Here is a 14,109-nt window from a genome sequence, read left to right as displayed (position 1 = left end):
CTGTGATAAATTTAGAAGAATGGGACATATTTTGGCTTGTTCTTGGAAACCTTTTTCTTGCATGCTGACTGTATTTCTTCTTTTATTAACCCATTCAAAGAATGTTTGAATTTTGCTGCTGGAGCACCATGCTAGCGCAACATAAAATGTGAATGATGCTAATTGCTTTGCACTGCCTAACTTTCTGTCATACCCTTCCTTCTTAAAGGACAAAACATGCTTTGGAAATGAGCTGGCAAGCTCATTTATTCTTTCTCTTGGTCAATATTAAGTGATGTAATTAAGCTCCTGTTTGCATATTCTTCTGAACTAGGAAGCAGCCATTTTTTTCTTGAGATCTGATGGATATGATCACTCAAAATAAAATGTGTCATTACAAGCCTCAAGCAAAATAAAAACATGGTAGAGTTGGACTGTTCCAAACCAATACATTTCAGAATACCCTGAAATAAAAAAATAAAAAAAAAAAAACAGAGCAGTGATGATAATGGCAAACAGAACAATGATAACAAACAAGTATAACAGAAGTAGGAACCAATTATCAGTGTTTCAAATTGTGTTTTTACTCAATTTCATAACATAGTGATACATTAAAATCTCTATTTTCACATGAAAACAGCTGTGTCAACCTTATAAAATCCATCCCCATGTTCAGCATTGCCACAGTGCAAGGTCATTCATCAGTTTTGTTGTAGCTCCGCAAGTTCCAGTGTTTGGACACAATCACATGAACTTGCTACAGCTTTAAACCATATTTCATTGTTCTCTCTGCCCCTTCCTGCTACCACGGTTTAGATGAGTCAAGCAGGGTTTTTTAGCACAGGAGTAAAAGAATAGCTTCTTCCCTTTTCTCAAAAGCTTTATTATCTTTCCCATAACCCTGAAGAGAGTATGCCGCTAGAGGATATGGGGAAAGTAGCGATGTGATGAGCCAGCTGAACTATACAGTGCATAGACTTAGAGATCTTACTCCTTCCACGACCTCTGTTGCTTGCCCAGGGCACAGGTGCTCATGGGCTGTGCAGACCTTACAATTAGAGCAGCTCACAAGCAGGCGTCTTTTACTGTGATAATCCCTGTGCATAAATAGTTACTTGTTCTGTCCATGATATTTTGCACTTAGAGGGATGGAGCCTGCTACATTAAAACCTGCCCTGGGGGCAAACCTATCTCCACAGCCAAGCACAGAAGAGATGTACCCATGGCCCTGCTGCCAGCAGTGTAGTTCCTCTATCCCCTCCCAAGCACAAATATTGCCACTGACCCTTGACTTTGTGTTTAGGGCTGGGGTTGACACTCATTTGGCGTTTCCATCCCCAGTTCCTCTATCATAGGGAAATATGGGTCTCATTTGGCGTTTCCATCCCCAGTTCCTCTATCATAGGGAAATATGGGTCAACAGCACCATTACTTCTTTCGAGTATCCTTGTCCTGACATGAATATGGACACTCAAATACAGAGTAATAACTCAAGTTGCATCCCAATATGCCATTTGAGCAGAAATTCAGCAGGCTGCATTGGAATATTTCATTGAAATACTTTAGTTCAGTCTCCTTTTCTGTCTTACCCCCAAACCAAACCAACTCTTTTTGCTTTTGTCCCTACTCCAAAGTCCTTAAGAACAACATGAAAAAAAACCCAGCCCACTAGTTTTCTTGGACAATAGTCAGTCAGTTCTAAACTTTTATTTTTAAAAGATTAGGTATGTAACCTTTCTTGCTATGAGGAAAAAGCTACCACAACAGCAAACCCTTGTAGCAAACAGTTTCAAGACAGAAAGCTGCAAGTACAGTACTGGAACTCTAACCACTCCCTTACTTTATTTAACTTTCTGAAATATATACTGCAAAACCTCACTGAAACCATTAAGACCCCAGCAGTGCAGCATATAAGTACAAGAAGGCTCCTGCATATTGCAATCAACATCCCAGGGACTATAAAACTAGTGTTATTAAATATAAAGTTAATAATATGGTCTAGAGATAATACTGTCCAGGCCTCTCTCTCTACTTTTTAGCAATTAAATTCTATAAAATACAAAGTTGGAAATAAGGTTGAATGACTTTGCTAGTGGAAGTTCAACTTCCACATTATCTGATATTTTGCTTTTGCACCTGAAACCTCAACTATTCTGCACCTTTATTTTGCTATATCCCTGTGGATATGCAAAATGTCTGATGTACTGTATATACTGGAAATTATGTGTTTTCAGAGTATGTGCAGATAATCAGAATACCCATATGCCTCTAGAACTATAAAAATATAGAGAATAATACAGGCACACATACATAATCGTCATCTGTATGCTGTAATATTCTTTTATCTAAGCATAAATCATATGCAGAAAAGGCAATATATTCATTCCACTTATTTCTTTGGTGCCATGGACTTGATACGATATCAACAGGAGTTATTCTTACAGAGTAAAACGAATGGGTCATATTAGCATTACACCATTTCTGCCTGTCCATGGGACAGGTTTCACCCAATGGCAACTTAACTCTGATTTTCATTGGAAGCCTTTGATATAACAGTTCAAGGGCATAATAACAACTCTGAAATAATTCCAGTGTGGCTTCTAATACCAAGACACAAATACCATTCACCCTTTAAAAAATTTTGAAAGCAAAAGGGAACCACATAAACGTATTGCTTTCAAATACCTTTGAAGTCAAGAGAGTAAGGAAAGGCAGAGTTTGAACTCAGAAAACTTTATTCTCTAGTTGTGCCTTGAGTCGTGCAGCACATTTAAAAGATCCATTTGCAATAATCTACTAAACCAGTGAGTGAAAGACAGAACTCATAAAAAGACTGTAAAAATCCAAATGCTCCAGCTATTACAGATTTCTAAAAATAAAGCAGAGTAGGTTTCAGTAGCAATAATAAGCTGCATCTTATCCATATTTCAGATTTAAAAGAAAAATATGGCTGCCTTTTAGTACTCATTGCTCAGAGCAGACCATGGCCGCTTCTGCCTCAAAAAAGACCACAGATAAAAGTGAGCTTCCCGCTTGCTGTTGTATTCCGTTTCATTTGTCCTTTAAGTTTATCTAGCTGCTTCTGCACCCACTTTCACAATGCATAGGCTGTCGTTCCATGACCTAGCATTATTAAATTGCACTTATCAATCATTCTTGCCAGGAATGCCATCGCCAACTACATTAAAGAAGTCAGAGAAGTCTGGTTTCAGCAGTCCCTCGCCTTCGCAGACCTCCTCCCTTGGAACGGCTTTCACACAGCACCATCGACCTGTCATTACAGGACCCAGAGGTGAGGCCTAACCCAAGAGCCCCTAGGCAGCTTAAACGTTAGCCATGGCACCCAGTGACCATCCCAGCGCCTTTCCACAGAAAGTCATCTCCATGTGTGACCCACCCAGTGAGAGGCTGCGCTTCAAAAGCTTGATAACCCAGAGGTTTTTGTTGTCAAGACCTGTGTTTGGTTTTGCTAGTCTGGGCCGTTCGGTAAAACTCCTGATGACCATTCAACAGTGCCTAAGGTGGAAACGCTGGTTTCTGGGGGCTTGGGGTTTTTATTTGAAGAGGGTGGGGAAAGGGACAGAATGTAGTACAGACAGTGTCTTCTGCTTGTGTCCATGCATAACAGAGATTCAGTCCAACTGCTGGAGATAGCGACCCATCGCTCACTCCTGAAGCACACCTGTCTTCCAGCACTATGGCTTTGTTTCTGCCAGTCATTTAGTGCTCGTGTTGTTGGTATCAGTGTGCTGAAGAACCACCTTGTTAGGGGACTCCTTTGAAGTTGGTTCCTGCAGTGCTTTGGCTGGTTTTCTTCACAGAACTCTTCTGACTGACTTCCCAAGTAAAAGAGATGTCCTCTGGGTCTAGACGTGCTTATACATTTTTGTTAGAAAGATGCATTTGCATTTAGCCTAGAAAACTAAATGCAATACTCAGTTCACGTTTGAAAAGGAACTCACTTGGGCATAGTATTATACACAAATGAATGAATCTTCTTACAAACCTCTTTGGAAGATATAAAAACAGGAATGAATGGTTGTGACATGTTTCTTTCTGCTATGAAATTTTGTCTCATTTAGAGAAGATTATTAAGGAATTGGTCGAATGGTGAAGCATAAAAAGACATATTAGCAATTCATATTAGAAATTATTTTGAAATGTCTGTTTGGCATTAGTGTGGTTTTACTGAGGGCAGCATAAACCAGGAGGGAGCCTCTTTGTCTGCACAGTCCAGGTGATGCAGTGTGAAGTAGTGGAATTGCTCTAAGATGAAGCGAGGTCAGAATTGCACTTCTTGGTTATTTGTGCTTTGTTAAATCTACTTATTGTAGTTTGATTTGCTGTGGTTAATCCCATCAAAATTATTTATTACCCTTAGACACACACCTAGATCCTCAGAAGATGTTTAGGCATCTAAAGTTCTATACAGATTTCCCTTGAAATTTGGATCTGAGCTATCTGGCAAATATATCTTCTTTTAAAAGCCTTGATAATTGGTGATATAAGTATGAATAATATGAATGTTCCATTAACATTATATTCAGTGCACATCAGCTGACTGAATTCCTATGTTTTACAAGTTCAGCTGTTTAGATATGAGTTGTTGATTGATCAGTTAATAGCCCTTTCTGTATTTAGCTACGTTTTAACTCACACTTATTTTTTAAGATCATTGAATGCCTTTGTCTGCCCCTGTTTAGACCTTCTGTATTTTGGATTTTTGTGTGGTTGAGAGAGATGTATCACTGGTGAGGTCTTGTTTAAATCTCATCTACAGTATGTTTTAACAAGACCTTTTTTGTGCACCAGGGGTTATCCACTGGCTATGAGAGAAGAACATTCAAATACAGCCAGAATTTGAAAGAGCAAATACAATTATTACAGTTGCCAAATTTTGTTTGTTTGGAAGGAGATGTCTTTACTAACTCCATAAAGAAGTAACACAGTTTCTTATCATCATGGTTCCTAACAGGTTAAGCAAAACCTGTTCTTCTGCAACATCATTTAGAAGCATCTTTTATTTTATGCTTGTTCAAACATAGTCTTACAGACTTTCAGAAAAAATCCCTCTGAATCCATCCATGGATTCTTCAAGTGTCATCATCCTGGAAAAATCTTGTTCCAGACTTCGTTCTTTGTTCTTGTTGGACATTCCTCTTCAGTATTCTTCTTCCACAGCACACTGGCTGTGTTTATTTCTCTTCTGCAACAATCGTTCTGTTAGTAAAGGGTGATATACTGAGATGGATTATTTTCTGCAAATCCAGCTTTGTTCTTTATCCCATTCCCTCCAGTGCACTTTGGGGCAGTAAGCAGAAGAGAGAAGCTTTTCAGGTATCAAAAGAGGCAACATAAAGAGTATAATGCAGTCATATAAGAGGATATAATCTTTGAGCAATTCATATCCACCATTAGTTCCTGGAAGTTGTACCTTTCTGCAGAAATTACAGGTATAATAAAGTACACACATGTTGCATTCTCTTTGGATACATATGCATTATGTAAATGGTCAGTGGCAGGTCACTCTGAGTGGTTTTCAGAAAAGTAAGAGCAGGATTTAATCTTCAGCCTGCAGAGATATTTCATAAAAAGGAAAGTCATGAGTAAGTAGGTCACCATCAGAGTAAGCTCCTCAGCCAACTGAACGATTACAAGAAGGTTCAATCTCCTTCTGATGTTCATATGTGCAAGTTTATCACTTGAATGTGCATATGAGATGCATTTGTAAAGCATGATCAAAATAGACAGCAGAGAAGAAGCTGTAGACTATTCATGGCAGGTGTTGTCATTGACAACCAGTGATTTATAACTTCTCAGGAATATTCCCGAATCTTTCACACACTTCCAAACATTCCGTAGAACACAGTGCACGTCTTATGCTGGGGTATTCCAGGATACTGAGTGCCCTTCCCAGTAATCCCCACAGCGAGTCATTTTGGAAACAAAACTTGCTTGGAGGAGGAGTAGATCCTTAATAGGATTTCTTATCTATAAGGTGCTCCATTCAATGAACCAGTTGGAAAACCTCTGTTCTCATGAAATTGTCTGTACTGTGCTGTGTTGTGTTGTGGAAGGCTGTGCACTAGTTTCCTATCTGCATTGGTGCTGCTGCCAGTACTCAGCCCAGCTGGGCAGTAGCCAGCAGAGAGGATCTGAGCTGGCTGACCAAAGGACCAGATGTGCAGTGAGTGCTGGCACATGGATGCCAATGCTTCAGTGACTCCTCAGTAGTTCCAACAGATGGTGGTAAGATCCAAGTTTCTTTGGTGATAAGCTAACAAAGTGATTCATGGAGCCTCACTTGATGATGGCAGTTTTTTGGGCATGACTCTATGAATGCACCATATGTCTTCTCTGGACCAGCGTGGTTAGGATTCAGTGTCTGGCAGATGGTAAATTGATCACCTATAGGGTGGCTTTTGCATCTCTATCAGCTTTAGAATTTATTTCAAAGCATTGAAAATTCAAGCAGTTCAATCTCTATCTCCTACGCAGCATACTTTTGTTACCTGCAAGTTAGATTATTTGGTGGTCAGTGTAGCTCACCACAGTACTCCAGTATTGAAAAGCCATCATGTATTGCTGGCATCTTAAAAAGTTTCCCAGACACTAGTCCGCTTGAACTCTTTACCAGACGGTGAAGGATTTAACTACTATGGGTGACAGCAGTATTTACATAAGTAGTTTTAGGCTTCCATGTATTGCTACTTACACTCTAGTGACTTTATATCTGGAGCTGGCTGAAACGTTAAATTGACCATGATCTTGTAAACCTAGGATATACAGCAGCCTGTGCTGTAGAGCATTCAAGCATTTCCACAGAATATGACAGCATAGATCCTGCAAGCCAAAAAGGAAGAAAGAAAAGACAAGGAAAGAAAAAAAATTAGAATGAGATGGTATGTTAGCAAGATAAATGAAGGAGAAACACAATTACAAGAAACAAGAAATACAGCACGAAGGGAAGAACCCAAGGAAGTGGGTGTGTGAGCAGAAAGAGAAGAAGGGATGAAAGTCAACTAGTGAAGTGGTTCCCATTATATTAATTTCCTCCATAATAAGCATTTCCATTGAGATTTTTATCAGGACAAGGCCTACCAGGGAAACTCTGCAGGATAGTACTCTCTGTTCATGCCAAAGTGGCAAAAACTTTGTGTCACATATCTGGGAAGACGTTGTGCCTTCTCTATCAAAATTCTTCACAAGGTCACCAAAATATCAGTGCCTGTTAGCTATCCTGTCAGCCAGTTTCAAGCAAATCAAAGTGATAATTCCTAACTCACTCCAGAGCTACACAGTGTAAAAGGACATTTTGTAATATCCTATTCCATACAACTATCTGTGGCTGCTCCTCGATGCTGTCAGCTGGCAGACTAATGTAACCTTCTACTTTCCTTTGAATTTTGACAAACACAAAGCGGTGCAAGTTCATTCCAGTACAGACACCTCACATCAGGGGACAGTAATGTAAGACAGCCAAAAGATGAGAGACCCACACCACAAGTGTAAGAAAGTTGAGTAGAAACCATAAATAGCATAACACTGACCAACATATGAGCGTTGCTTTTGCGACAACGAAAAGCAATGCTCCAGTTTACAATGTCAGAATAGCTGACTGTGAGGTGAAGATTTTTATTTTCTCCACTCACTTTGAAATAATATGATGCTGAAGGAAAAAACAGTTTCCTAACAGATGGCCTCAAGGTCAGGGTTTAGTAATTACTAGATACCCTACCCAAACTGCCGTCTACTCCCATATCCCAGGCAGGGGAGGGCAGAGAGGAAGGCTTGCAAACGGTTAAAGCTTCAGCTAAACAAAAGTCAGGAACCGTGTAATTAAAACTCTACCTTTGTTGTATTGTAAAGAGTTAGCCTGTGACATAGGAAATATTTAAAGGAGCAGGCTGTTCAGCTAATTTGTGTGTGAGTGAACTGCTTAGACAGTCCTATCCTAAATTAACTGTAAGGCCACCCACTGAGATTGCCTCATAAAGGGCCATGATTGCTCAGCTTCGTTTTGTATAACCGTTCAATAATTACTACATAAATGCATAACTAAAAGCTCTATTACACTAATAATTTGTACTGAGATAGATGTGTGGGACACCATGCTGGGTTAATTTGTCATCCCTGCAGCAAACTTCTAAAGAGGGCTCTTTTGCAGAGGAATTGTGTTAATATGTTGCTCCAGTGAGGACATGTTAGAGCAACAAGATGACTTGGTCGCTTAATCTCCTAAAGAGGCAAAATGCCTGGAGGGTAAGTGCCAGAAAGAAGAATGGGGGGTGATTAACACAGTGGACCCAGATTTAAACTCATCCTGACAAAAGGAGCTGATCTAACTGAGCAAAAGAATGAAAAAAGGGGAGTGTTAAAAATACTAATAGGATTTCATGCATCCCTAAAAAATAATATAAAAATAAAGTGCTGCAGGAACAAAGTATTTTACCCATGCTTTTACTGATCCTGTGTTCAGTTTCTTTGCTCTCTTTGATGTATCCATGAAGTTAAACTATATGCTTTAAACAGTGCAGTGAACTATAATATTTTTATCTCTGCTTTATGCTAAATTCTTCTAGCTTCAGACACACACAAAAAGCACATTATTGCTTTAAATATGGAACCCATGTTTAAGCATCAGAGCTCTGGATTTCCAACCTCCTCTATTGACAGAACCATAAATCATGTTAAAGTTAAGTGAATTACTGTAGCGTGGAACTATAGCTTTAACAATGTTTATGTAGTATCAGCTTACCATCTACAGAATGAAAGGGGAAAAAACCACTGATATTAGAAATGGGAATGTGGAGTCCTATTAACTTAACAGCAATATATCACTCCAAAGTCACAGATTCCATTACCATGCCCTTTTTAGTATCAAAGCAGAATTATATCATCACACACATAAAGGTTGTGGTTTTTAAGAGAATTTACATTTCTATTGTAAAGTTATCAACTGCATTTCATTATAAGAAAGACACGATATATTCTCCTAGCAGTAGTTTTTATCTTATATATGGGAATACATTATGTGTATTAAAACCAATAATAATATGCAAAAGTTGCCAGCATTTGATGTGAAGTAGGAATTCTACAAATAGGTTAAATGAGGGGGTTTTGACCTCTAGCTATGGTTTTGGAAGGGAGGGGTGCTTTCTATAGGTATGATTTTTATTTCTGTACCTATGTAATCAGTCCTATAGTATTCTGATCTCCCAAAGGCAGAAGAATTTTGACATGTTTTAAAACATTCTGCTCAAAATAGCTAACTTAGCTGGCCCCCTGCCTATGCCAGAATCTGGAACCAGCGCTCAGTTCAGCTCTACAGGTTTTCAAAAGCAGCCTCTAACACTCACAATCCAGAGTACACCAATAAACCCTGTGCCCAAACACAGCTTTAAGCATATTTTCCTTTTGCTAGAAACTCCGTGGGCCCTGGCAAAACATCCTTCTGCCTCCCACTTGCTACTGCAAAATCTCTTGCAGAAAGAGTACTTCAGAACAAAGGGTCCAGGTGCCTTATACCACTCTTCAGAGCAGCAAAAAGGGGCTGATAGCCAGCCCCGACTTGGAGATACCATGGGTGTGTTTTTTCAACAGTGCTTAGCCAACCACCTGCACTTGACTTCTGGAGCTGAGGTGTAGACATTCTGCAATTTAGTCCTTCTTTTTGATGTCCATGGGCAGGAACAGATCCTCCATCCATCATATTTAGGGTATTTGTAGATATCTTGCATTGATCAGCTTTTTATATTATATTATGAATGTTTCATCTGTGTTTGCCTATATAATGTGGAAGTAAGAATCAGTGATACCTAAATTTTACCCATGCTAAGAGGGTAAGGCCTGTTTTTGTTCTCCCTCCCCACGATTTCCCAGTCTTGTTACTGCAAATAGGAATGCAAGACGGGATCAGTTTGACTTTAGCTCGTCCATGGACCTGACAGACGTATTACTAAACAGCCACTTTGCAGCATTATGGGACTTAAGCAATGCTTAAGTTTTCCACTGATCTGAATTCCCTTCAATGGGCTGGACCTAAGACTGATCAGTCCTGCCCTCAGCAGCTCAGTATTTAAGTAGAGGCAAGTCCTTGCTAACCTGAGTAAGATCGCTCTACATTTATCACCCTAAAGTCTATTCCTAATGGGCAGTAAGAAAAATGGGGACTTTCAGAAACCTTTGAAAGAGTTACGGGGACACAGCTCCCATTGAAATTCAAAAGCAGTTAATGAATTCTCTCAGGACCTCTGCAAATCCCAGCCCAAGTTTCTTAATTATTTTTTTCTTGTTTGGGTAACTGCTTTCATCACAAAAATCTGTGGGCTTAAAGCTATTGTTTTAGGCTTCTATTCTTTACCTCTTGTATTGTATTATACACAGAAGTGTAAGTTCCTTTCAACAAATTTGGATTATTGCCAGATCTCCTTATTAAAAAGTCACTCTTCATATTTCCGATAAACACAGCTGTTTCATGGTGTTTGAAAGCATTTCACATCAGCCAGCATGGTGGCTTAGCCAATTAGTACTCTAATATGGTCAATTTTCAGAATAAGTACCTTTGGGGTACAAAGGGTGGGATACATCTTGCATAATTTGAACTGGCACTTGCATCACTTAAATGCTAGGAGAAAGCTTACAGCATGCAGGGAGTTAAAGCAACTTAGAAGCCTGAAGTGGAAATATCTAGCAGAACAAACTGTTCTATAACATTTCCAGGGAAATGACTTTTTAAAAAATACTTTCTTAATTGTAATGAAGCCAATTATAATGGCCTCAAAAACAAGCTGATAAAAATGATCCTGTTTCATTATGATTATAATGTTACTATTTCTAGGAAGATTGATCAATGTTTAATGAGCTATTAGTAAACTTAATTATCACTTTATAGAGGAGGTATCTGAGCATTGTGCCCTAGTGAAGCCAATCCACTGTTGGCCTGGTCTGATGGACTAGCCCTTGTGCCTGTGAAGGAACAGTGGTTTTTATTCCCCCGACAACTACTTTGAACAGGCAAGGAGTGCAGGGTGATAGTAGGCTTTTCCTGAGTGGGAGAAGAGCAACACTAAATGACCCTTTCAAAGACTTCAAACGACTTTATGAAGAAAGAAATTACATCCAGTCATCTGGACTTGAAGGGGTTGGCAAGGCTTTCTGGAAGAGGAGATGGAAGGTGGATGGATCAATATGTCTCCCCCATATGTTGGGCTGTGCTGGTGGAGAAATCTGTCTGAGCACTGCAGGTGCAATCACGAAATCCCTTTACCACATCAGCGAGCGCTCCTAGGGAGAAAGGATCCCATGCGTCTTTATTAGGACTGCTCCTTTGTTCCCAGAGAAGGGCCTGAGAAGGGTACTAAATATCTGAAGAAGACTATAACCTGTTTCAAATTAACTGATTCTTTATTATCTGATCATTCTGTTGAACAGAATTCACAATTTTGTCTCTTCTTCATTTGCCTTAGACATATGAAATGCTAACCTAATCAATGAATGCAACTTATTTTATTAGTTACTTTGTTATTGGCTACCACAAAGAAGGGAAAAGACAAGACAGGCCTGCTTAATCAGACATTTGAATTCAGCGTTCTGAAAAATCCTCTTACTCCTGTGCTGCACAGCACCACAAACTCATAAAACACTAAAAAATCCAGTATAGCACGCAACAGCTGTACTGCATAATTACTTGGCCCAATAGCAGTAGTTTTAAAATACCGGTATATCTGTTGCAGGCCACCATACATTATCATCTCATTTTCAATAAAAAGTCTGGGATGTTTCAGATGAGCTTCAATGGAATTAGAATCATGTGTGCTTTGAAATATTTATGCTTGCCTTGAGATGGAAGGATAACTCCTGCCTCCAACCCCCACACACAAATAACAGATTTAATAATGCCAGATTGTCCAACTCCTCCATACCTACAGCAGGTAGAAATGAAGCTCTGATCTGGAATACACATATTTTCATAGGTTGTGGAACTTATATTTTATGTCATTTAGTGAGGTCAATAATAAAATATAAATGTCACAGGCTGCAAGACGCCAGGAGAAATATGGTTTAGCAGCATGGAGCTGCTTAGGGATACATAAATAATAAGTCAATAAGTAAATAAATAATAGACAAAGACCTGTTTTATCTTCCATTTGAAGATCTCAAAGAATTTACAGTCACTGATTGAGACTTGTAATATCCCATCAGAAGCACATAAGTAGTAATAGCCCCTTCTTATACACAGGAAAATGCATCACTCTAAGCATGATTTTCAGAAGCAATGACTTAATAATTTTTATTAAGCATTTCTGAAAATCATGACTGAAGGGGCTTTTCCATGGTCACTTGCCTCTTTTAGAGGCAAACAGGGAAAATAGCAACCTGCTCCACTACCTCACGTTGTCTAACTGATTAAAAATGTTTGTGAGGATCCATATATATTAGGAAACATAGTTGTGTTCTGCACTCAGAATTTGTTTGAAAGGCCATTTTTGCATACACCAGAGTTAGTCTGCTTTCCTTCCCCTGGTCAGCAGAAAGCCCTTCAAGGCTGTGCTGAGGAGTTGGACAAGACTCCAAAGAGGAACCACTTTCTCCTTCTTGCGGCACTTTACCTTCCTGAATTATTGTTGATCATTTCTGCATTCTTTTTTCTTACTCTCTCTCTTTGGGAAGATCACCAACAAATGCTTTCCACTTTGTTTTCTACCTTGACATGCTGAGGAGGTCAAGGCAACAGACAAAGACCCACTGACATGCCTATGAGTATTTCTAATAAGCCTAACGTGTCTTTCATACAGCACATCAAATTATCAAATGAAGAGCCATACCTTGGAAAAGATAAATACAGTGTGGTCTCAGGCCTAGCTTTGAATTTCCACATGTTCCCCGGGTACAATTTTTTATTCCTTCTTGTTTCGTTGAAATAACATTTCTACCTCCTTTTCACCCAGTGGAAGAAAAGGAATTAATTTGTTCCCAGATGTGTACAAAGGACAGTGCAGTTGCATAACAATTTCAAATAGTATCAACAGACCTGGTGCTAAAATGAATTTTTTTTATAAAAGTTTAAAAAATCCCAATCTATTTCTTACTTAATTAGATGTTTGTCACATAAATTTTCATTTCTCACTTTTATCGTCATCCTTCACCTTCCATTTGTCATACAAAGAAAGGGGGAACTATAAGATATAAAAGATATAAAAGATATGAAGGAAGAGAGGAATAATATGGTTTATATCAAAAAAATTACAGAAATGTTGTATGCTAATGAAAATTTTGTTGTCATCAAAATGCTTACCACCAACTTTTGTTGAACAAATATTTGTGGCAAAATATTTTTACAAGATCTGAGATGACTGTTGCTTCCAGGAGAAGGTGATGATACATTCGTACCTGTAAAGTGGCTATGACATAAGTGTCATTAAAGCAATTACACCTCAGGGGCTGGTGTACGTGAGATCAGAGGCTGACACTTTGGGTGGAATTCACCTAACTGCAGATGCATGCGTAGACTGGAGGTGTCTACCTTGGAGCTAGTACCAGTGGGGTCCCTTCATGTCAGTGTGGTCAATGAAGTCTAGTCAAAGGCAGTGGTCTGGTTTTGGATGAGATGTACAGGTCCTTAGACACCATTAGTTCTGTTTAGTTCTCCATTGATTCTAAGATAACTAGCTCCATGGTAGACACCCACATTTACTAAGGTGAATCCCACATTATCTCTACCTTTAACAGCACACTTCAAAGTTACAGCCTCTCCCAGGAGTTTGGGGACAGGAAAACATCCTTCATTTCTTCCTTTGAGGATCTGGGTTCTTTATGTGAAGAGTTTTCAAATATAGTATTAATTTAAATGCAAACTCAGAGCAAAACTATTTGTCTTAAAAGAGAATAAGAAATAATTAACTAGGTTTGTAAAAAAACAAGAGATAAGCCCAGATGTGCAGACAGGTTGAACAGGCTGGGCACACAGGTGTTTGCCTTGGCCATGGAATAACTGTGAGCATTTCCATAACAAGGAGTGGGGGATATGCTGCTTCTTGTTTCCTTTTCCCAAGTGCAGCATTGCAGAGCTAGCATGGCTGTGGGAAGACACTATTTTCCAGTTCAGCCCATATGCCACGATACCTAGCT

General features: G+C 39.1%; 1 protein-coding gene across 4 annotated transcripts in view; it reads left to right on the top strand.

Moving 5' to 3' along the window:
- The window catches only part of NFIA (nuclear factor I A), a 247,552-nt gene that overhangs the window by 198,248 nt on the left and 35,195 nt on the right, over positions 1–14,109 (top strand). For 3 of the 4 annotated variants that reach the window (XM_075711626.1, XM_075711624.1, XM_075711625.1), the window contains one exon: positions 3,143–3,271. The exons of the other annotated variant lie outside the window; for it this stretch is intronic. In XM_075711626.1, coding sequence (XP_075567741.1) covers positions 3,143–3,271 — 129 coding nt within the window. The remainder of the gene's footprint in view (positions 1–3,142; positions 3,272–14,109) is intronic. 4 annotated transcript variants of the gene reach the window in all.

Source organism: Pelecanus crispus, chromosome 5 (genome assembly GCF_030463565.1).
Source record: "Pelecanus crispus isolate bPelCri1 chromosome 5, bPelCri1.pri, whole genome shotgun sequence".
NCBI lineage: Eukaryota > Metazoa > Chordata > Aves > Pelecaniformes > Pelecanidae > Pelecanus > Pelecanus crispus.
The sequence above is the reverse complement of the archived record's forward strand: the minus strand, read 5'-3'. Positions and strand labels throughout refer to the sequence as shown.